At 38.1% G+C, this 25105-nt stretch overlaps 1 protein-coding gene and 1 pseudogene across 2 annotated transcripts in view; both read right to left on the bottom strand.

Annotated features, from left to right (window-relative positions):
• The window catches only part of OLFM3 (olfactomedin 3), a 203673-nt gene that overhangs the window by 8092 nt on the left and 170476 nt on the right, over positions 1-25105 (bottom strand). For both annotated transcript variants that reach the window (XM_047728403.1, XM_047728402.1), the window contains exon 4: positions 19041-19260. In XM_047728403.1, the coding sequence (XP_047584359.1) occupies positions 19041-19260 (220 nt within the window). The remainder of the gene's footprint in view (positions 1-19040; positions 19261-25105) is intronic.
• On the bottom strand, positions 4579-5011 carry LOC125099049 (60S ribosomal protein L26-like; annotated as a pseudogene).

The following is a 25105-nucleotide window of genomic DNA, read 5'->3' as shown; positions in this document are numbered from 1 at the left end:
AACTAGGCAAAAGCAAATACATTCTGAATGAATCTCATTGAGCATATTCTTCGCAATAAGTGAAAGCAATATGATCCTTAATGATGTCCTGCATAAATATTTCTAAGTTCATAGATGATAAGTGCAAGAAAATTTCCAGAAAATTAAAATAAATAGGAAGATATCTCATCCCCTGAAAAATACCACAGAACATGTTTTCCCCCCTTAGGCATGAATAATAAATTCTTTTGTTAAAATACAAATAACAAAATGAGGTAAAATATGAAATATAACTCTGGCTTAATATGATGGACTAATAACATGTGTTTATCTTCTTTTTTCCTAAGATCTAATTAAAATGATAGTAAAGGAGTAAAACATGGGTGGAAAAGCCTAAAGCAAAGAGAATGGTATGAGAATCTTTAGTAGAGAAGAAAGTTTAAATAATTTCTAGAAGGCAGAAGGTGGTAGAGTGGTAATTAAAGATGTAGGATAAGATAAGATGCATCAGTGTGTCTAAGCAGGAAAGGCAGTTGCTGAGGAGGAAGCTGCCCTACTTTGAAGAAGAGAAGGGACTCAGAAACATAGTTACTGTAAGGGTATTGGGTGAGATACAGGGCATTGAAAGCATGCCTGAAAAGCAGTCAATCCTGTCTTCATCTCTAGATCCAGGACCCCAGGAGGCAACTTTAAAAAAAAAAAAATCTACAAATCTGTGTTAAATACTTGAAAAGGATTAGGGCAATTAATGTAGGCATCAGAGCCCAAGAACAAAGGCTCCAGCATTACATTGGTGGTCTCCTGTCTTTCTCACTATGGAATAAAGCGGCAAACCCTACCTAAATACACAGTTTCCAAGCAGATACATTGTTCAGATCTTTAAGAGTGAAGGAGTAGCCAAGGATTAGCATGTGCTTTCAAAAAGCTTACAATGAGAATGACTAAAGTAAAAGTGCAGAGAAAACAGATCCCATAAGAAGAGAGAGAATACAGAGCAGGAGAGAAATGAAGATACTAAGATCTGTAGAGAGTTTTGTATATTATAGACCATTCACTGCAAAAGGAAAACACAAAAGAGCTACAAGAAGTTAAAAATATGGTTACGTTTTAAAAAATAGGAGCTATCCCAAAAACTAAAACAAAAAGACATAAATATAGGGAAAATATAGATGCATGTAGGATCAACTTAGAAGCTCTTTCATCTGAAGAGTGAGTTTCTACGATGAAAGGAGGGGAAAAGAGTAAATTTTCAAAGAAATTCTATAAGGTATTTCCCAGTTACAAAGAAATTCTATAGGGTATTTCCCAGTTACAAAACCTAAATACAGGTATTGTGTACCCTTCAAAAGTCTGTGTTACCCTGAGTGGTGAGAGTTGCCCCACCAAGCTCCTTTCCTGGAAACAATACTCAGAATCTCAGCACTGAACTGCCGTAGCTTTGAACTGTGATTATGAGCACCGGTGCTTTATGTGGAGTTATTATTATTATTATTATTTTTGGATTTTTATTTATTTATTTGACAGACGGAGATCACAAGTAGGCAGAGAGGCAGGCAGAGAGAGAGGAGGAAGCAGGCTCCCCGCTGAGCAGAGAGCCCGATTCCGGGCTTGATCCCAGGACCCTGGGACCATGACCTGAGCCGAAGGCAGAGGCTTTAACCCACTGAGCCACCCAGGCGCCCCTATGTGGAGTTATTTTGTGCATCTGTCTTCAAGATGTGTCCTAAGGTATCAGGAACGCCTGAAAGAGGTTATCTTCTGGGTCTGCAAATGCTCAAGAAATTTTCCATACAAAGTAATGCTTCTGCTTTAATTTGCGCCGTTTCGGCTTCTGAAAGTTTTCGTTAAGAATGCTCTACTAGGGGCACCTGGGTGGCTCAGTGGGTTAAAGCCTCTGCCTTCGGCTCAGGTCATGATCCCAGGTTCCTGGGATCGAGTCCCACATCGGGCTCTCTGCTTAGCGGGGAGCCTGTTTCCTCCTCTCTCTCTCTCTGCCTGCCTCTCTGCCTACTTGTGATCTCTGTCTGTCAAATAAATAAATAAAATCTTAAAAAAAAAAAAGAATGCTCTACTATTGGGGCACCTGGGTGGCTCAGGCCTCTGCCTTCAGCTTAGGTCATGATCTCAGGGTCCTGGGATCGAGCCCCGCATTGGGCTCTCTGCTCAGCGGGGAGCCTGCTTCCCCCTCTCTCTCTGCCTGCCTCTCTGCCTACTTGTGATCTCTGTCTGTCAAATAAATAAATAAAATCTTTTTTTTTTAAATAAATAAAATCTTAAAAAAAAAGAATGCTCTACTATCTTATCATGAGGGAAAACTGTGTTCAGACTAAAAGGGCATGACATAATGAATGAAAAAAGATTTAGTCTTAGAAAATTATGATGAAGTTTTAGAAGATGACTAATAAAGAAAACGGAACTTTTCAGAGAAAGAATGTGAGATGGTCACAGGCAAACAGGTAAGAATTAGACTGGCATTGGCTTATCAATACTGGATTCTGGAAGACAATAATCAGTGATTTCATATTTAGGGAGAAAAATCAGAGGAAGCTGTACTAGGGATATTGTCTCTCATGCAAACTTTCCAAAGTTTACCTACAATTTACTTTTTCTTAAGTTACTTGAGCATATGTTGAGCAAAATAAACAGTAAACCAAGACAGGAGAAGACATGAAATCAGGAAAACAGTAACTTCTTGTCCCAGAATGACAGCTGTGCTATAGACCTTGAGAGCAGTTAGTCCAGAATGGATAGACCTGGGCCAGAGGGAGGTCTCAGGAATAAGAGGAATTGAAATATGGAAATACTGTATGAGATCCTCTAAGAAACACTGGATATGGTGAAGTCAATTATTGAAGTACAAGCATTAAAGGAAAATTCATTTGAACTTATTTCTAGAAATTTTGCCTTTTGAATGGCACAGATGATAGGAAGTTGGACTCAGAGGAAAGGAATACAGCAGAGTCCTACAGCAGAGTCCCCGCTTAGCTCCTCACATGAAAACCGTCATGTTTGACTTATAGAATCAGCCCATAAACTAGTTGTAGAATATTTGACAGATATTTCATCTACTCTGTGATTATAGAAACAACAAAATGTTTTAAACCATGATAACATGGAAGACTAGGTAAAGTCCACACTATGAAAGAATTAAAAATTAAGAGAGGAGATGAAAGAAAGATGGAGGTGTAACTGACATCATACTTAAAAATAGGGTGTGAAAAGAGCTTTCCTATAGCTGATGAAAAAATAATAAAGACTTAAATCTGAGGTGTAAAGTTACAACATTGGTGTGCGTTGAACTGTGAATAGTCATAAAACTGTACTATGAGGAGACAAAGAAGTGCCTTTGGCTAAGTGACTTAGGTCTGCATTTTGTTTTAGCAGAAAGTCAGTAAACAATGTCCAAAACTTGGGGCGCCTGGGTGGCTCAGTGGGTTAAGCCGCTGCCTTTGGCTCAGGTCATGATCTCGGAGTCCTGGGATCAAGTCCCGGATCGGGCTCTCTGCTCAGCAGGGAACCTGCTTCCTCCTGTCTCTCTGCCTGCCTCTCTGCCTGCTTGTGATCTCTGTCTGTCAAATAAATAAATAAAATCTTTAAAAAAAAAAAACAACAACAATGTCCAAAACTGATTACCCCCCTGAAAAAAGTAGAAAAAAAAGTATATTATTAGAGATACAGAATTAACCATCTGAAGCCCTAAAATTAAACTTAAATGTGGTTGCCTCAGGAAAGGAGACTTCCTTTTTATTCTAAGTCCTTTTTATTCCAAGTATATAATTTTCTAGTTTTGTGCACATAATATTTAAATTATAATTTTATTTTTTTAAAGATTATTTATTTGTCAGAGAGAGAGAGAGTGAGAGAACAAGAGAGTGTACGAGCAGGGGGAGTGCAGGCAGAAGGAGAAGCAGGCTCCCAACTGAGCAAGGAGCCTGATGTGGGACTTAGTCCCAGGACCCTGGGATCATGACCCAAGCCAAAGGCAGATGCTTAACCCACTGAACCACCCAGGTGTCCCTAAATTATTATTTTAAAAGCCAAAATAGTTATAAAAACTTAATTAAAAAAGCAAAAATTGCATTTGCGTATTGCTTATGGAAAGGTTTTTAAATGCCATGCTTCCTTGCAGGTCTAGGAAGTAAGTGGAAATTAAAGATTGAAATAATCTCCAGAAATGAAAGCTGTGAGTATTCTGAATTTTAATTTGGCTTCAGTCTTGTAAGGACTAGATTGAAATTATCTTCTTTAAACTTCCACCTCTGTTTTACAGTTGTCATGACAATCTCTTTCCTTTTAATTGTTTCAACCTTAAAAAATTATAATCCTTACTATGAATTACGTTTACCAGTTATTACATAGAGATGTTAAGAAAAGCTAATACATGATTACATTTGTTGGTACATGTGTAGGAGCAATACTAAGAGATATTATGCATATGATTCAAGTAGAAATGCTGTACATTTTAAAATTTTCAAAATTGTGACTATGACCTAAGAAAAATATGCCTCACTTTGCATAGGAAGAAAAATTAGCCTAAAATTTCTTGAAAAATACCTTATCTTTATTTTTTAACAGTTTTATTAAAAGTTGTATATAACATTATTCTTGCATCTTCTCAATTGTTTCTTCCTTATATTTGCCCTTTTTTACTTGGTGCAATTTGGCTTTTTATTCAAGGATTTTTTGTGGTTTTTATCGAATTTTAATTTGGTGATAACCATTTTGCTAGGGTAGATGTCCACACGGGGAGCTGGGCCATTTGCCTTCTCCCACTGTACTCAATGAGTGTCGATGTCGACATCTTTTGTCCTGTAAACCTGGTCTACTTTGCAAATTTGCTGACTTTTGTAGTGTCCTCACCCAACCTACACTTTATCATCTTTTCGTATGGGCATACATTGAACGTTGTACTTCTGTCTGAGATTTTGGAAAGAAAGTAAGACATACTCTTCCTGTAGATTTGAGAAGGTGCGTGAAAGTGCCTTTTACAGTTCTTGCTCGAGTCAGAAGTCACAGACGGACTGAATTTCATTTTGGCCACTGGCCAATTTCAGCAATGACCACAAAAGGAAAGAGTGAACATATCTTTTAACGATGAATGAAATTTTGAAAAAAAGACACCTGGCATCTCACAAGTCAGTTAAAACTAAATCTGGATTTAGATCAATATAAGGTCTCAATATGAAACATAAACATAATGGAATGTTCATTTCCATAACACTTTATATCCAGAGGAAATGACCAAATGGAAACAAAGGAAGAAATTATAGTGACCTCAGGTTGTTTACTGGTACTGAAAGTGAATGGAGATTTTGTAGTCATGGAGTTGGGCTTTAATGCTTTCGACGGCCAGACTCTACAATTCAAACTCAAAATGAGATTTTTAACCTTCTTTATGAGCCAAGCCAGCTCCTCTAATATAGTTTCCATTGCCCCAAGGCCGAAGCACAGTTTGGACACAGCAAGAACACGCAAAGCCCATATTTGCCTCCAATAAGTGCATATTTCAAGTGTTGATTCATTTTATGGGTGTGAGTGAGTGTCTGGACTCGGTTTATGTAACATAACATTAATATGAATTGAGTTGGATGGATTGGTTAAAACCTGTACAAGAACTATATTTGGGACTAGGAATTGTGCCATGAATCTCATATAATCAACATTTCCAAAAACTGACAGCACATCAGTCGCTTGAGGTGTCTTGGCTTCTGTGGTGTTTGGATATAACCCAACATTGTATCCATATGGCAGAGGGATACTGCTGAGCCTAGATCACTTAGACCAGGAATTAAGACAGAATTTACAACAGGACTTAAAAGCTTGTGACATCTAAACTAAAAATGACTTTGTTTTCTTCTTGTAGCAATGGACATTTTCTCTGAAAAACACTAGAGGGTAAAACCAATTCTTTTTTTTTTTTTTTTTTTTTGACAGAGAAAGATCACAAGTAGGCAGAGAGGCAGGCAGAGAGAGAGAGGGGGAAGGAGGCTCCCTGCTGAGCAGAGAGCCTAATGACGGGCTCGATCCCAGGACCCTGAGATCATGACCTGAGCCGAAGGCAGAGGCTTAACCCACTGAGCCACCCAGGCGTGCCCCCTGCCTTTTTTTTGTAAAACCAATTCTTAATATTTAAATGTAAAATAATTCATTTATTCACTTAACAACCATTTACTGAGTACGTATGTACCAATATTGTGCTAGGTGCTGGGAATACAAGGGGAACAGGGAGATAAAATAGGCCCATGTGTTGTACCTTCTCAAAGTACTATTGCTTATCCTTTCCATTTCTTCTTTTTTTCTTCTTTTTTATTTTTGAATCAACTGACAAAGAAAGTTAAGTGAAGCAGTGATTTCAGACCAAAATTATATTGGGAGAAGAAGGATGGAGCATTGAGTGCACAGAGTATCTCTTAATATTAAATAAAAATTATAGAAATTCAGCCCTGAGTACTAAAATATATAAGCACCTCTCCCATTAAAACAGCCTACTTAGCTAACCTGAAATTTAATCTCATTTTAAACCACATTTGCATTTATTCTGCAAAACATGCTTAAATTGTCAAACCTAGAAAGAAACAAGCAAATTCAACTCATTTCTCATGTTTAATTTTCTATAAAAAATGAATGTGAGGAGGCACCAAGGTGGCTCAGTCAGTTAAACATCTGCGTTCAGCTCAGGTCATATCCCCGGGGTCCTGGTATAAAGCTCTGCTTCAGGCTCCCTTCTCCACAGGGAGTCTGCTTCTCCTTCTCCCTCTGCCTTTGCCTCCCCTCTCCCCTACTCCTGCTCTCTGAAATAAATAAATAAAATATTAAAAGAGAAAATGAACGTGACTGTCGAGGAAGGACATATTTAGCAAATGTATTTCTTATTAGATCTCACTGATTTGGTCTTGTATATGTGTCTTGTTGGTAGTTGTCCTGAGTGTGTGAAGGAAACTTATCTCTATAATCTGGTAAATCAGTATAATTTTGCAAACTTTAACTCTGAGATTTCAGTGAATGTTTTTGTTTTTGTTTTTTTCTGTGAATGATTTTTTAATGTAACCCATTAAATGTAAACCATTTTTTAAAAATATGCATATGGGGCACCTGGGTGGCTCAATTAGTTGAGCGTCCAACTCTTGATTCAAGCTCAGGTAATGATCTCAGGGTTGTCAGATGGAGCCCTGCATCAGGTTTTGCACTGGACATGGAGCCTGCTTGAGATTCTTTCTCACCCCCTGCCCCTCCCCCCAATGGCTCATACTCATTCAATCTCACTCTCTAAAAATATTTTAAAATGTTGCATGTGAAATTGTGTGAGCTCTGGTTCCAAATAAAAATATTTTATATGTAGTCTCTGACCAGAGAGATTCCTGTGAATATTTATGAACTTTGTGTTTTGCATTCTTTGATTCTTCTATGTGATTCCGCTATCATTTTCTTCCCTGTCTGTCACTCATTAGCTATCTCCCATCTGCCCAGTGACTCACAATGTGCAATGCCAGCCTTTGTCTTCCTGGCACCACCCTGGATTTGATCTTGACCCCATAACTTTCTACCCCGCAGTGAAATTCTTCGAGTAAACCAAAATTTATAGCATTAATAACTTGAAGTGAAAAAATTATAATGGCTCAAAGTATCAACAATTTTAAATAATAACATCTTAAATGAGTCATTTATTCATTGACTCATTTATTCACTTCATTATTCATTAATTCATCAAGCTAAGATTTAATGAGCATCAAGTATTGTTCTATGTACTAGAATTACTATGGTAAGCAAAACATGACACCTTTTTTTCTGGTGACGCTTCCATTTTGAAGAAAGGGGATAAAAGAAAGAAATAAGCAAACAAGGCAATATATCAGGTAGGAAAAATTTTAATGCAGATTATTTAAGTAGAATAATTTGATAGTGACCTGGGGGGAGGCACTGCTTTAGATTGGGTGAGTAGGGAGGACCTCTCAGAAAGGGTAATATTTAATCTGAGAGCTAATTGCCAAGAAGTCAACCATGGAATCTAAGTTGAAGGGAAGGACATTCAGGCAGTGGATCAGTTAGATGGCAGTGTCTTAGATCTGGAGCGGGGGGAGGGGGTAGGGGGAGCAGGGAGGTGGTGGGGGTGGGGGGTGGGTTGGTGGTGGGGGCAGGGTGGTCATTCCTGACTCTCTGGATATGGATCCTAATTCTATCACTTACTCTCTGGGGATCTTGAACAGTTTTTAAACCTCCCAGTGTCTCATGGGTAACAACAGTAATAATACCTATTTCACAGGGTTATTGGGAAAATTAAGAAATACCTATAACTTAATAAATGTTAGCTGTTATCACTGTTCTTGCAAGGTCCTATATCTGGATATGCTTGGTGAGTTAACACACACATTAAAAAAAAAAAAAAAGCCAGTGTGTCTAGAGCACACGTGGAAAAGTAGATGAGGTTAGAGAGGTGGTCCAAAAGATGAAGCTATGTAAAGTCAGAGTATTTGGATTTCATTCTAGGTATGATAGAAAGCTATCCGAGAATTTTAAGAAGACAGGGGAGTGACAGAATGTGAGCGATACATTTTAAAAAGATCACTCGAGGTAGCATATGGAAATTAATTAGAGGGAATACAGTAAAGGCAGAAAGACCAGTTAAGAGATTATCACATTGAGCCAGGTGAGGGATGATGGAAGTGGTGATGGGGATGGAAAATAGTAGATGGTTTGGGTTATATTTTTTGGGATAAAGTTCATAGAACTGGCTTCAGAATAGATGTTAGAATGGAAAGTAAAAATAGGAAAGTAAAAAGAATGGAAAATAAAAAGAGGAATTGAAGAAAACCGTAAGTTAAAAAAAATAGCCAAAGATAATATCCAAATTTTGGCTTGTTCAGCTAAGAAGATTGTATTGCCATTTACTCACAGGAAGTGACTGAGGAAGGAATGGATTTGGGAGAAAAGATCAAGAATTCAGTATAGATTATTTTAAGTTGTTCATGACTGGTTTGCATGCCAGTGGAGGTGTAAAGAAGATAGTATAAAAATCTAGGGAGCATAGACACACTTTTGAGATGAGTTTTAACAGTCTAGGGAAAGCCAGAGGCTAAAATTGCCTTAGAGGGAGGACATATAGAGAAAAGAGAAAAGCATTTAGAACAGAACTGTGGGGCATGGCGACCCAGCAGAAGAGCTCAAAAGAAGCGACAGAAAGCACCTAAAAATAGTGTAGTGTTAAGGAAACACACACACACACACACACACACACACACACACACACACACACAGCCTTTTAAGAGGATGAAGTACTGAATTGTGAGGAATGCCACTGAGATCTCTAATAAGCTCACAGAAATGATCATGGAAGTTAGCAGCAAGAAGTCCCTGGTGATCACAGAATCAAATGAAGACAGTGTTAGGAACGGAAGCTGGATCACCGTTGGTTTTGAAGACTGTAAATTAAAGCAGCAGCTATAGGAGATTCTTTCAAAGGAGAAAAAGCAAGGAGATGAGGGTAGAGAAATAAAGGGTCGTGGGAAATTTCTACTATTGTGCGGATGTCATTAAGAAAAGCTTGTTTGCCTTTGGGAATAATCTAGTAGAGAGGGGAGATGGTAAAGAGAATAATTAAATAAATGAACCCCATGAGTAGATGGTAATCTATTTAGGAACCGAGTAACCATGGCTCTATCTATCTTTTTATACATTTTTTTTTGTGGGGGTGGAGAGGTGTCTTTGTTTTTATTCCCACAAATTCTCAGGCGCTTTCCTAGGAAATGTTTCTGTGGTATATTCCATCCAGGTTAGAATGCTGAGGTGGGTGTTAGGAGATCTGGTTCCTAATCTAAGCTACAGCATTAAATCATCATGTAAAATTGGATAATGCACTTACTCTCTGGGATGGAATTTTCTCATCTCAAAGATGGAAGTTCTGAAGCTTGTCATTTTCTTAGTCTAATTAAGGCAACACTGAGTGGATAGGGCACACACAAACTTTCATGTGTTGCTGGGAGGAAAGTGGTATTTGTGGTCGTGGTAAAACATGGGGTGGTCACGGTCATCATCATCATCTGCTCTTATTCTTGGGAAGCTAAAAGCAGGGCTGTCCATGTTGCATTCTTCCCATCTGAAATTTATCTGCTAAGTATTTATTTGATTCCAAGCTAAAATGCATCTTGATAAGTGAAATTGGTAAAATTAAAGGTGCAAGAATTTGTAAGCAACTGGTTGCTTTTTAAATTATAATTTTACAGATATTAGTGTTAAGTGAACCACAGATATTTTCAGATTCTGATGGAATACAAAAGTCATAAAAATAAAGTAAAATAAAGAATAGAAGTCATTTCTATTGCTTGGCTCCCGAAAACTAGTTTTTGTTCAAATAAATCATTATCTTTCTTACTTCACTCTCACTTTTTGTGAGGACAAAGGCAGACAGAAAGGATAATTTTCCCAAATGCCTGGAAGACAAATGTTCTTGCAAAAGTGGATGGCAAAGAAGGAAGTTAAGATACTTGCTTCATTGATTTTCTCCTGCTATGCGCCTCTGTCTACAGTGAGGCACAGGAGAATATTAGTATTTTATAATACATTGATTGTGTATATTCAGAAAATATACTGAATGGATAGTTTAAGAAAGTGACTGTTTTATTTCCTGATGACTTTTAGACAATAAACTTTTTTTTTACAATCAGTTACAATTCATATTTATCAATCAGTAGCTCAGGAAAATATATCATTTGGGATTCAGCAGATTTGTTGTTTGGATCAATGAAGCATGAAAACCATCTGTCTTTTGTTTATTTCTTCAATATATAATTGTATCTTGTAATATCCTGGACTAACAGCTTCTGGATTTAAATCCTAAGGCCATGCCCATATAAGTAAATTAAATGGAGTAGTGACTATCTTTATGACAGAATGTTATTTCTTTTTACTTAAGGCCATTGGAGAACTCATGTAGCAAGAAGTAGATGCGATTTGTTCTTTAGAGTCTATTAAAACTACTGAAAATAAGTTTGTCTTTACCATACATAGTGAATTCTAGTAAAGTATAGTAAAATCTATGTATATTACTTAAAATTTTATTTGTATCTTTAGTCTTGACATTTACATTACCAAGAGAAAGGTGATGGTAATGGTGGATACAATTGATTATTGGATAGGGCACTAGATTGGGTTTTCGCTGGGTGTCTCGTAAATAAGGCCAAGAATGATGTGTTTCTAAATACCTGTGTTTTTCCAAAATTAAGTTTTAAATTTACTAATTTGTTATAATTAGCATTTTATGATATATGGCATGTGTATAGTTCTGTATATTCAAAAATACAATGATTAGGTAGTTGAGAAAAGTGACCTTTTTATTTCTCTTGATTTGAAAATTTTAAAATTATCTTAACTTTTTTGGGATAGAGCTTATATTATGAGTATATGTTTAGGAGAAGCCTATTTAACATCCAGATTGAATGGAGGAGCAGAATCGTATTATGAAATCTCAAATATTTTGGCAATTCATGGTTGCCTTTGAAAGCACAATTTATATATATATATATATATATATATATATATATATATGTATTTTAAAAAATATTTTATTTATTTATTTGATAGACAGAGATCACAAGTAGGAAGAAGAAGCAGCTCCCTGGTGAGCAGAGAGCCCGATGCAGGGCTCGATTCCAGGACCCTGGGATCATGACCTGGGCCAAAGGCAGAGGCTTTAACCCACTGAGCCACCCAGGCACCCCGGCACCCCTATTCTTAAAAGTCTTAACATTTAATTGTAATCTAGGAAAATGTAGGGCATAAAAAGAAAGATAAATAATAAATCAATTTATGGTAAAATATACCAATTACCTAAAAATGTGCTAAAGTAATGAGGGTTTGAGGATTCTGGAAGAATGAGTCATCACCAAGTACTTGGATACTGGAGCAATTGCATTCTGTATTACAGTCTAGAATTTTAGGGAAAGTAGGACTGTCTTTGCTAAATAACTCATCTGAGGTTCTTCTCAATTTAATTCGTGGGGTTATTCTTGTAAATTTCCCCTATTAAATTTCCAATTTAAATTTCACTCCACTCCACTGCGGGCACACAGTTTGATTTTTCTATTAATTTCTTTCACTGAGATTTTCAGTGTCTCTTGTTTTAAGTGCTAGGTAGAACCAAATATCATGTGTTTTGTAATGAAGTGTTGCATTGCCATTGAAGAGAGGACAGATAGCAACAATAACAAAGGTTAAGGAAGGCTGTGCTTTTATTGTCTTTTTTTTTCTCCAACGAGTTTCGACTTCATAAAAGATAAGACATTCCATATTTGACCGTCATGATCTCAGGGTCATGAGATAGTGCCCTATGTCAGTCTCTGTGCTCAGTGCAGAGTTTGCTTAAGACTCTCTCTCCCTGGGTGCCTGGGTGGCTCAGTGGGTTAAGCCTCTGCCTTCAGCTCAGGTCATGATCTCAGGGTCCTGGGATCAAGCCCTGCATTGGGATCTTTGCTCAGCAGGGAGCCTGCTTCCCCCTCTTTCTCTGCCTGCCTCTCGCCTACTTGTGATCTCTCTCTGTCAAATAAATAAAATTAAAAAAAAAATATTTGCTCTCACTATTTGACACTAAGTTTTACCTACTACGTTTCGGTGTTTTATGATAGTCTTCAAGAATTCAAATGGAATAAGACATAGATGGTCCCTGACCTCTCAGAGAAGGGACTTCTTATCTTTAAGGGGGTGAAGATTTAAAAAATTTAAAAGAAGCAAATGGGAATTTCCTGAAAAGTGTGCCAAGTTTCATGGAGAGTGGGGTGGGTGACTCTGGGAGACAGTATCGGGGTAGCCAACCACACACAGGAGCAATCAGAGAAGCCTCTATAGGAAAGTTGATGTCTGGTGTGTAAAATGCAAAATCATTAGAATTTGGATAGGTAAGGTGGAAGAATGTTCCATTATGGGGTAGAAGGTCAGTGTCCAGCCGAGAAAGCATGCATGACCAAGGAACTGAAAGATTAGAATGGCTAAAGCTTATGGTGAGTACATGATGAGAACTTGTGAGAAAAGGGCTGGAGAATTAGGCAGATTCCATGTCATCAAGACAGACCACGAAAAGCTATTTGGATTTAATTTTAAAAGAAAATCATTTAAACATAGGTGTAATATGATTCGATTTGCATTTGGAAAAGACTATATTTTAAACACCTCATGTAGTGGCGAGGGAATGACTTCAGGTAAAGGGCAGTGGGTAAGAGGCCCACTGCAGTCACCCAAATGAGAGATGACAAATGATGATCTGGGTTAGGGTGGTGGAAGTGAGGGAGCAGGAAAGAGGTGGTTTTAAGAGATTGGAGAGAGAAATGATGTGAGTGCACGTGGGGTTTATGGAAGTTGGGGTTTAGGGAAGGATAAAAAAGACTCTCTAGCTCCTTTCTTTCTATAGCAAAAAAGAAGGAAATCGGGGGATGAAATCTGCCTTTGAATTCAGAAGGAACTTGGGTTTACAGATGCCGCCTCCAACGTGTACCTTTGGTAAATTAAACTCTCTGAGCAGAGATTGCCCATAATCGTGCCCAATCCAGAGTTCTTCCGGTGATTAGAAGAGATACATGTAAAACAGCTGGCATACTGCTTGTCAAACAGTAGGCCATCCGTATTGCTCTAATGATCTACTTTTGTGCTCAGTTTTGGTACTAAAATGCAAACTTCTTAACAGTAGAGGGAGACAGTGTGCTACTCATCTTTGTATCACCCAATACCTACCAGAGTGCCGGCACATACTGGAGAGTCAATTAGTATTTGTTGAATGAGCAAATAAGACTATTACACATAGACAGTTGGCTTTCCCTTTTAAAATCTCATTTGGCATAAACATGCTGGTAATCCAAATTTCGTACTTGTGACCAAAAGTTGTGACCTTCAAAAATTAAAAAAAAATTTTTTTAAAGATTTTATTTGTATATTTGATAGAGAGAGAGAGCGAGAGCGAGAGAGTGAGCGAGCTCGCAAGAGCACAAGCGGGGGGGGGGGGGGCAGCAGAGGGAGAGGGAGAAGCAGGCTCCCGGCTGAGCAGGGAGCCCGATGTACTATATATAGATATATACAGGGCTCATTCCACCCCGGGACCCCGGGATTACCGCTTGAGTCAAAGGCAGACGCTTAACTGACTGAGCCATGCAGGCACATATTTAGATTTTAGATTTTAAAATCTAAATTTAAGATTTAGATTTTAGATTTTAAAATCATGCAGATTTTAGATTTGAGATTTGAGTGCTACGAGTGCTACAGCCATTCCGTTGAACATGAAGCCTCAAAACTGTTAATAGAAAGACAGATCCTGAGCTTCACTAGATGGCACCACACAATTGCCCTAAAATAGAACTAACTTGAGGGAGTGGAGGGAAGGCCACTGGAAAGTCTGGTTATAATCTACATTAAACATCTGTTGATGCTCTCTGGGTGTGCGTGAGAGCTTTAACTGTGCTTCTTTCAGCAAATTCTCACATGCATTTAATTATACTTCGCATGTCTAGGAATGGGATATTTAATGAAACATGGGACTTTATCCTGTCTCTCCAGGAGAAAATTAAGCAGTTAGGAAAGAGCATTACTGTACCTCATTCAGGCCCACTAGGGTGCATCCTTGATAAAACCTTTTTTTTCTTTCCCTAATTTCTGTTTTCTCCAAAACAATAATTCTCTGGTAGAAATACGCTGAATGGTGCCCTAGTGCTCTCAGTGACTTGTGATTCCTTTAACGCCTTACTTACTTTTTGGGAGTAACTTAGACCTTGCAGGCAATGAGGCTAGTTTGTTTTTTAGTCTCTTAAAATTTATGTGATATGCATTTTCCCTAAAAGCAAATTCACTGAAAAGGTGAGCAGAAATGCATTCATCATTGTTGCAATTTGATTCTCTTGCCCCAATCCATTTCTCCCCTCTGCTAATTGGTTGTGTGTGTTGAGAGGCTTTTGTGAAGATTGAAGATGCCACTGATGGATGAGCCTTCCTGCTCCTGCTACTATATTAAGGATACCATGATTATCCAATGTCCCGGTATAGATCCAAAGAGCAGAACAGCTGGATTTTAGATGCTTTGGAACATTGAGCCCCTCATTTTTTTTTTCTATCTATCTCCTATTAATGGTCCTGATGTTGATTAACATTTGTTTTTTGAGTCCATGTGTTCTGATATTTTGATAACTGGGCAGTTAATAGGAAGCATGGAGTTTAAAGGTTCTCAGAGATAATGTCATCCAATCTTTATTTGAAGTCCCAGGAAATATAAGTACAAAGTAGTATTAGACTATTAACTTAAGGCACAGCTCCCAATCATGTGTTTGTGTTTTCTTCTGCAAATACATGTTTCAGATACTTCCTTTCAAGCTGGAGTAATTTTTTAAAAAGGACAATATGAAGATTCCTTTATTTATTTTTTTCCAGGGACCATGGAACTTCATACTTCATGGTATTAGGGCTGTCTGTCTCTACCTGGACATGTGCTTTACACTGTAATTAATGGTTGTGATCCTGCTGATAAATACTTTCTCTGCTTTCTCAGTAAGTCGTTCTCATTGTTCTGTAGATCTGTTGTGATAGAGAAAAGTACCCGGTTCTTGGGACAAACAGCATAAATGAGTTATAGTCATTGTGGCACTAGCCTCTCTACTACGTAAGTAGAGACCTTAGAGCTACTAATAATCTAGGAAAGAGTTTAGAACATGTCTGAGTTATTTCTAATCTCTTGTAAGGTCATATCAATTAACTCAAATAGCAACCATCTCATTAAATAAGAAAGTTGAATACTATTTTATTGCTGTTAGATTTTTGCATTAGTGGCAAGGTTTTGTTTTTGATTAGTTAAGATAAAATTAAATATTAACTAGTTAATGTAGTTAATTTGAAAGTTATATTCTTTCAAACTTTGTTGTTCCTGAGGGCAAATTAGTAAAAAGAGGCTTTGATGTTGAAAAATATATATAATGTGGATCACTGTCCTAAGGCCTCAGGGCATCATGGAAACATTATCCATGGTTCAGTAAGAAGGAATAGGATGAATTTGTGTCCACTTAAATTAATCCCCTTTGTCCTAGATATCATTTTCAATACTGAAGGAGGCTGTGTGTGGGAGAGTTATATGCGGACTGAACAAAAAACCAAAAGGGATTGTGAAAGAGCTGAAAGATTTGTAGATTTCATTTCCAAACTGCAACATTATTTCTAGCTGAGTCAACTCAGAGATAATATGTGTTAGAAGTGAAATTCATTTCTAAAGTTAAGCAAATTCCAAGACTTTTTCATGCTAGGCCCTCAAAAACCTGGCTGGCACACTTTCAAGGTATTTACTAGCTAGAACTACTCTTTTGCCTGTCCATCCTTTTGTAGAGTGTTGGTGTACTTAGCAAATTTATCTGGTCTCAGTGTACAAAGTTTAGGCTTGGGTTTATTGTGAGTTGCTAGGAATGACTGAATATATTGATTCTCAGAATCTGGAGTGATTCATCTGTAACAAAGAGACCTCTTCTAAAGTAAGTCAGAGTCCTACACAGACCAATCCTATGCACGGTCATTTACAGAAAATCTGTAATCAAATATTTTATGAGCTACTAAAAATGCATCTGGATTTTTTTTTGTAACCCCCTAAATAATTTAGATAGTGAAGGCACTCAATTCTTGGACTGAGATTTTCTTATCTGGTTTGGTGGAGACATCATCTGGCAAGCTATGTAATTAGTATGTGCATTACACTAAAGCGATTTTTTGATTTAAAAATAAAATATAACAGAATTCACTTATGTCAGTAATATTTTACCTATTGGATATTAGCAATAAACTTCATAACATTAATTACAAAAGAATAGCATATAAGGAGGTATTTAAGTGTTATATCAGATAAATAATTCCTCCTTTGCTTAGTCAATCCCGTACCATCTGAATCAAATATGTGGCTAAGAGAGCTTTTTTTGTTTTTTCCAAATAAGACTTGAAATAGCTATTGTTTACTTTGTTGAAAGTAAGAAGTTGTTACCATATGGCTCCTTATAGAATTAATTTATTTGGCAAATTTTTATTAACTTTTCTTTGTCAGGCAGTTTTCCAGGCATTGAGGGAATACAAGGTTTAAAGGGAGTGTCACAGATATTGTTCTTGTTCTGATGGAAAAAAATCTAGAAGGCAGCTATCCAGTTACACATGTAGTGGTAATGAAGCATGAAAAGTCCAGTCATGGGACTGGACTTTTGTCCAGTGGGTTAAGTCTCTGCCTTCAGGCTCAGGTCATGATCTCAGGGTCCTGGGATCAAGTCCTACATTGGGCTCTCTGCTCAGCAGGGAGCCTGCTTCCTCCTCTCTCTCTGCCTGCCTCTCTGCCTACTTCTTGTGGTCTCTCTCTGTCAAATAAATAAATAAAATCTTAAAAAAAAAAAAAAGGAAAAAAAGAAAAGTCCCGTCATTGGTGAAATATCAGGGTTCGGGAGCAGCCAGCTGGGATACATAGTATACATAGGGAGCTTAATGAAGGATTCTGGCCAAGACATGATATTTAAACTGAGAACTGAAGGATAAATGGGAATTTGTCTCATGAGACCAGTGAACATGTGTTGACACAGAAAGGATAGATGGGAAAGAGCATTTCCGGATAAGGGACATGCATCTCAACACTGCCCTGTGATGAGAAAGTGTAGAACACACATGACTGGGGTGTAGCATGTGAGGGGAGGAGTGGCAGGACCTGAGGGGAGAAGTAGGGCCACATATGGAGGGCCTCATAAGTTGTGGGCTATATGCTAGGATTTTCAGCAGCACAGATTAACTTCAGATTTATGCTTCAGATAAATGCCTTTGGCCATAATGTGCGCAATGGGTGAAAAGTACAAGAATAGGAGTCGTGGAATCTACTGGTGTCATGATTGTTAGAAGAAGAGTTATAGGTGAAGAACTGTGGGCCTTAACTGATGAGGAAAAAGGAACTGGGGATGCCTGTATAAGCATTTGGCTTTAGGGTTTATGTTAATTGCCTTCTGAGTAATTATGTCAGAATCTCTAGGAAATCCTGGATTAACCTCAGTGGAGTCTCTAATCTGGTGATTCCCCAAATTATTTTGAATGGTACTAAATATAATGTTTTGTATATTCACTCTCTTTTTCATTTGGATTGCATTTGTAGAATTATCCTTAAAGTACGCATCAGCCATCTAAATTTCAAGTGTTTATATCTATTCCCTGAAGTTGTCTTTACTAGAAATTATCTTTTCCAACTTCTTTATCTCTCTTTTTAGTTTATTTTCTATTCCAGATAAGTGTTTCTTTCCATTAAGGGAACACTTTTCTATAGTATTTCCCTGACCTCCCTGACATGTCCCTTCATGTCAACAACTAAAATACTGTTCCTAAATGATCTAACAGTGCCTCCTCATTCAATCTGTGACCATGTATTTACTTTGCATTAAATTACAGCCTAGTGCCATGATGATTTCAGTTGAGTAATTAACTCATGGATGAAGTGAAGGAGTTTGGAAACTTAGACCAGGTTAAACCACACATTTTGGGACTCAGGAACTGGAGTCCATATCCCATATCATACTCTTGACCCCTTGAAGAGTAGCGAATCTATATTTGAATAGGTGCCTCCTTTTAATTTCTTGTGTGGATCAGAAGTGCTAGCTGATGGTAATTCTCTATAGTAGAGGAATTGTTTTTGTCCGATTTAATTACTGCTATTTCATATTTGGTCCCAAGGTAACTACATTTTCCCCAGCCTCTAACTTTCTCCACTAATAAAAATGCCTCGTCTCCCTTTTAGCCAAGTAATGATTGACCATCACATATTATCTGTCTGTAGTAACATATTGCCATTATTGTAGCCAATAGAATTGTCCATATTATTTCAAGCCACCAAATGGTAACAGGGTGCTGTGAAAATTAGGCAGTCATTAATCAAATAGCACTGATTACACAGGTGTGCTTAAGGCGTTAAGGAATACTTACACTGAGAAAGCAGACATTGGTTTCTCTATAATTAGATATTCATGACTGCCTGCAAAATGTAAGAATGCAGTTTTCACTGAAACTGCTAGAAACACAACTTAAATAAATGAAATTGTTCTACTTACTCAGCTTTTTCATGCAGTCGCGAAGCCTGGTTTCCAGGCTGAGAACCCTTTGATGCAGTTCCTCATAGTCATAGGCACCGATTTCCTCCTGAATCCCAGTGAGGACGGCAGACAGATTCCGGATCTCCTCTTTGAACTGGGTGATTAACTTGGCATCTGTTTTGTACTGTTCCAGCACCGGGATCAAGGGCAGGAGTTCATCCATCTTCTCTTTCAACTCCTGCGAAAAAGCAGCCAGTTGTTCCGGAGAGTCATTTAAATAGATCAAGCAGTATCAATATGATACTTAAAGCAGATTATTAAAACAGATTCAAAATTCCTTTTTTTTTAAATTGAAAGAAAAATTTTATTAATGTATAATCAGGGTATAACATTATATTAGTTTCAGATTTACAGCTTATTGATTTAACATTTGTATATCAAAATTCTTATTGATTTTTGGTTGAAATTAGGTGCTTTGTGAGAATGTAAATGGCTACGTGATCATTAGTAGTAAATCCATTTATTGCAATACAAGAACCTCTCTTTAAATGATTATGTGCTTTTTTTTTCCTTTAAAACTTTACTTATTTATTCATGGAGGCAGAGACAGAGGGAGAAGCAGGCTCCCTGCTCTACAGGGAGCCCCATGTGGGGCTCGATCCCAGAATCCTGGGATCAAGACCTGAGCAGAAGGCAGTCACTTCACTGACTGAGCCACCCAGGTACCCCTGTGCTTTTTCTATAAAACAAATTGATCCTTATCATCATTATAAAAACTTCTTATGATAGCAATTAATGGTTAATGTATTATTTTACCTTCTGGTAGCATTTTATAAAGTGAATAATACATTTTTTAAGAAATATAATCAGGGTCTATCTTCTAACTATGAATTACTAGAAATAGGTCAAATATCCTCTATCTGTGAACTCTAGTTATTTACTAATTATCTATGTTATGGGACTACTTACCAGAAAAATTTTGGATCCTGGAATAGCCTTTCTGTAACACTCCGAATTGTTACAAGTATGGCTTTCTACCACTCTGTCCCTGTTCCACTGCACTCAGATATTCCTTCATTCTTTTTAACATCCATCTTAGCATAATGTCATTAGGAAGGTAAGTTCAGCAAGTATCATAAATCATGCAAAGCTCCTCAAAGCTTGAAGAAATGCATGTTGCTGTTTACCATTTTGAATTATTACCCACACTCTGACTTCATTTGCCTTAGCATAGATAATCCAGAGCTCTTTAAGTGAGGCAAAATTGCTCACCCATGTAGTGAATTAACTCTTTCAACTCTTTCAAGGACCAAGGTGCTCACAGTGCACATAACAAAGGAACTAGTTGTACAGGGTCATTTGAAATTTTTTTTTAATTTTTTAAAAATTTTATTTATTTATTTTTAAAGATTTTATTTATTTATTTGACAGACAGAGCTCACAAGTAGGCAGAGAGGCAGGCAGAGAGAGAGGAGGAAGCAGGCTCCCTGCGGAGCAGAAAGCCTAATGTGGGGCTCATTCCTGGAACCCTGGGATCATGACCTGCCTAAGCAGAGGCTTAACCCACTGAGCCACCCAGGCGCCCCAGGTCATTTGAAACTTAAAGCTGATTTTCATCTGGAGAACAAGAACCATATTTTGCCAACCCAGTGTCTCTGATTTCTAGCATCATGGGACTGAGCCTCACCTGCAGTTTCACTTTCAATTTCTAGGTGTGTCATCTGTTTTCTTTTCCTTTAATTTGGTGGTAGTGGTCAGTGGAAATTTCAAGGGTATGAGTCAGTTGTGAGTTTTTTTTAACAGATGATCTCATTTGTGGAAAGAGCTGTCACTGTTATGATCATTTGAGAATAATCCATAGGTACTGTCAGAAACAATGCTGTACACTAATTTAAGGAGCTGAAAATTGCATTTTAAAATTACATTTGGAAGATGTTATTACTATAAATGCATTAAAATAGCAGGAGCTCCCATTGCTGCCCTGATTTATGGGCTTACGTTTCTTGTGGGGAAATTTTCACTTGCTCTGTAAGCTCAGAATTTTTCGATTTGGTCTGTATGTCCATGTTGAGTGTGAGGGGACTGTCTTCATAATGAGAAAGATTCATAAGTATCACAGTGAAAAGGTAGAATTGCATAACTTTACTCATTTTGGTGGCTCATTTGGAAATAAACTTATTAGTTTGAGCATCTTATGGCATCCCAAAAGGAAGACACAATTGCTTCATTATGATTTTAATAAGAAGAGTTCTGTTGGTAGCATTTGCTGCATATTATACAGTTACAATGAAGAGTTTTATGTTACATTATGGGAATACTGAAAAGAGAGCAATTCAGTGTCACAATTTTGGGGACTTTTTTCCCCCTGAACTAAAAAAAAAAAAAGCTAATTGTATTTTAGGATATTTTCAAAAATTCATAATTTGATTATTGTTAATCACTTTTGAAACTCGTAACACTAGTCAGAGAGCAATGGAAATTTCAGCCAATATACATATGAAATACTTAAAAGGTTAAAGTAGAATAGCACAGATCTGTACTTACTAATTTCTTCTAGAATTTCACTGTCTACTATGTCACTCTTACAGCCAAGGTTGTAGCTACACTACCTTGCCCAACTATGATTTTTCCTATAAGAATGATAGTCTCAAGTATGTTAACTGGAATAAGATTTTCATCTCAGTTGGATTTTCTTCCAATTTAAAAGTATTCTCTGATGTAAACTTACTTTTAGAATGTTCCAGTTCTTTGTCTTAAATATAGCACCTCAGCACCTAGGTGCTGAGTCACCATCTGACTCATGCTCAGACTCAGTGAATACATAAATTCAACAAACATATTTAGCATGTAATTATTATTCTTAAGTTTCAGAAAGCTATTATCTATTGGGAGAGGCAGTGTAGAACTGGTATTAGCTGGTTGACCTCTACAGCTGGATGTTGCTGTTCTGAGGCATATTAGATATTTCATACTGAACAAATTGTATCAGTTTCTTCATCTCAATGACAGAAATAAATATGGTGCCTATTTTATAGTATTGTTGAGAGGATTAAATTAGCTAATATATATTTAAAGTTGTCAGAACTATGTGCTGAGTATGTATAATTCTTCAGAAAATTATCATTGCTGTTTGGATTTTTACATACAACTGAAGTATCCACTTGGATTACGTGAACTAGTAATCAATCAAAATCATGATGCCCTATGGTGCTGCCTGAAAATTAACTCTTCTTATTGGTAGCCTGGCTGCTGCTAGACAAACTTCTAGAAAAGGAAAATTATTTCCTTGCGTTTCTCTCAGCATTGGATCTCTGTTTCTGATCATCTCCCAAGAGTTCCCACAGATGGACATGCTTCCTCGTGTCCCCAGCCCTGCCAGGCCTGGCACCCTCTAACTATCCGTTGGCATCACAGAGTTCTGGACTGGACTGCCCACCTGAGCTTGAATAATTTTCACTGTGTGCCAGACACCCTGAGCACCTCTCCTTCTGTCCTCCTTCCTTTCTGGGAATGCTCCCCCTGTGCTGTCGGTGCCAGCTTCCATCTCCTACCTTGTTGATGACCTCAGCATATGGCTTATGTTACTCCTCTGTGGCCTGCACCCTAACCCTGAACCTTGCAAATGTTCTCATCTTCTCGAAGTCCTCTGGGATTTTGGTTGTGTGTGTGTGTGTGTATGTGCGTGTGTGTGTGTTGCGGGGACTAGTCCAAATCTGCTTTCCTAAAAATTGCCAAATCTTGTAACTCTTTCCCTGATCTTCTCTGAATAAAATTAAACAACCTTACTCTTCCCTTTGTGCTGTTCAGTAATGTTTGTGCTTCTATTTACCATCAATTTTACCTACGTGTTTTAGTCGTCTTTCATAGAAGAGAGGTCATTACATATCCAGCAGTGGGCCCAGCTTGCACACAGTACATGCTCGATAAATGTTGGTTAACATTAACTCATTTCCTCCTCAGCCTTATATTTTTTGTAGGTTAACATTCCCCTATAAATTCTCTATTCATCCAGTTCACTCATTCTCTCATTTCCTGTAATATTTATATTTTTTTGTATCTTCTAAGCCTTGCTTTAATTTGTTCTGATTTCTTAACTTCCTGGCTTTGTTTAATTTTCTCTTCAACTCAAACTTCATGATTCATCCCTTCAGCCTCATCTCCTATCAATACCCTCAACTGTCTCACCCTGTCTTCCTTCTGCTATACTTTTCTGGTAAAAAAAAAAAAAAAAAAAACTGGTTCAGTGCAAAAACTACTCAGACACCTGAGTACCACTGAAGAAAATGACAAAACCATGAAAATTTTGCCAGATCAAAATGTGCTATGTGGAGATCCTGTCACATGTCCCTGACCAGCTCTGTGCCCATCACCATTATGTGTGAAAAGCACTTCTGATGCTTAAATTCAGGCCCTTTCTCTTACTGTCAGCAGTGAATTTCACTAAAGAAGGGAAGGAAAAAAGAAACTATTATGCTTATCAAACCACAGTGTGTTTTATAAACTACATGCTATCCCTTTGGAGACAGATGATTTCTTCTTAATAGAGGCTCAAATGGTGTTATCATAGTCAGATTTTTAAAAATATGGCACTGTCATACATAGGTACTAAACATCCACACAGCATGCTTAAAAGCACTATTTCTACATTTTCAGTGTTTTTGGATAATTGTCAAAAACAACCTGAAGTCTAAGAAAAGACTTTGTATCAAATTATGAAACAGGGGAGGAGTCAAGATGGCGGAGAAGTAGCAGGCTGAGACTACTTCGGGTAGCGGGAGGTCAGCTAAATAGCTTATCTAAAGATTGCAAACACCTACAAATCCAACGGGAGATTGAAGAGAAGAAGAACAGCAATTACAGAAACAGAAAATCAACCACTTTCTGCAAGGTAGGACTGGCGGAAAAGTGAATCCAAAGCGACGGGAAGATAGACTGCGGGGGGAGGGGCCGGCTCCCGGCTCCCGGCGGAGCAACGGAGCAAAATCAGGACTTTTAAAAGTCTGTTCCGCTGAGGGACATCGCTCCAGAGGCTTAACTGGGGTGAAGCCCAGGCGGGGTAAGCGCGGCCTCAGGTCCCGCAGGGTCGCAGAAGGATCGGGGGTGTCTGAGTGTCGCAGAGTTTACCGGTATTAGAACGGGGAAGCCGGCTACAGAGACAGAGCCGAGGAGTGACTCTCAGCTCCGGGTCGCCTTGAACAGGTCGCAGGCTCGGTCAGCTCGGAGCGCGGCCGGAGGCCAGGGTGGCGGGAGTCATTGGGCATGTTCTCTGAGGGTGCACTGAGGAGTGGGGCCCCGGGCTCTTGGCTCCTCCGGGCCGGAGACCGGGAGGCCGCCATCTTCATTCCCGTCCTCCAGACTCTACGGAAAGCGCTCAGGGAACAAAAGCTCCCGAAAGCAAACCCAGCAAACCCGAGCGGATTACTCAGCCCGGCCCCGGGTAAGGGCGGTGCAACTCCGCCTGGGGCAAAGACGCTTGAGAATCACTACAACAGGCCCCTCCCCCAGAAGATCAACGGGAAACCCAGCCAGGACCAAGTTCACCTACCAAGGAGAGCGGCGGAATTCCAGAGGAGAAGAAAGCAAAGCACGGAACTCATGGCTTTCTCCCCATGATTTTTTAGCCTTGCAGTTAATTTAATTTTTTTTCTCTTTTTCAATTTTTTTTCTTTTTCTCTTCTTCTGCTAAATTTTTTTTAACTTTTACAGTTTTCTTTTTTTAACGTTTTTAAAATAGTTTATCTAATATATATATATTTTTTCCTCTTTTTATATTTTTTCTTTGTCGGCTTTCTTTTTTTTAATAGTTTCTTTTTTTTTCTTTTTTTTTCTTCTTTCTTTCTGAAACCCTTTTTATCCCCTTTCTCCCCCCTCACAATTCGGGATCTCTTCTGATTTGGCTAAAGCATATTTTCCTGGGGTTGTTGCCACCCTTTTAGTATTTTACTTGCTCCTTCATAAACTCTTATCTGGACAAAATGACAAGGCGGAAAAATTCACAACAAAAAAAAGAACAAGAGGCAATACCAAAGGCTAGGGACCTAATCAATACAGACATTGGTAACATGTCAGATCTAGAGTTCAGA

Source organism: Lutra lutra, chromosome 4 (genome assembly GCF_902655055.1).
Source record: "Lutra lutra chromosome 4, mLutLut1.2, whole genome shotgun sequence".
NCBI lineage: Eukaryota > Metazoa > Chordata > Mammalia > Carnivora > Mustelidae > Lutra > Lutra lutra.
The sequence above is the reverse complement of the archived record's forward strand: the minus strand, read 5'-3'. Positions and strand labels throughout refer to the sequence as shown.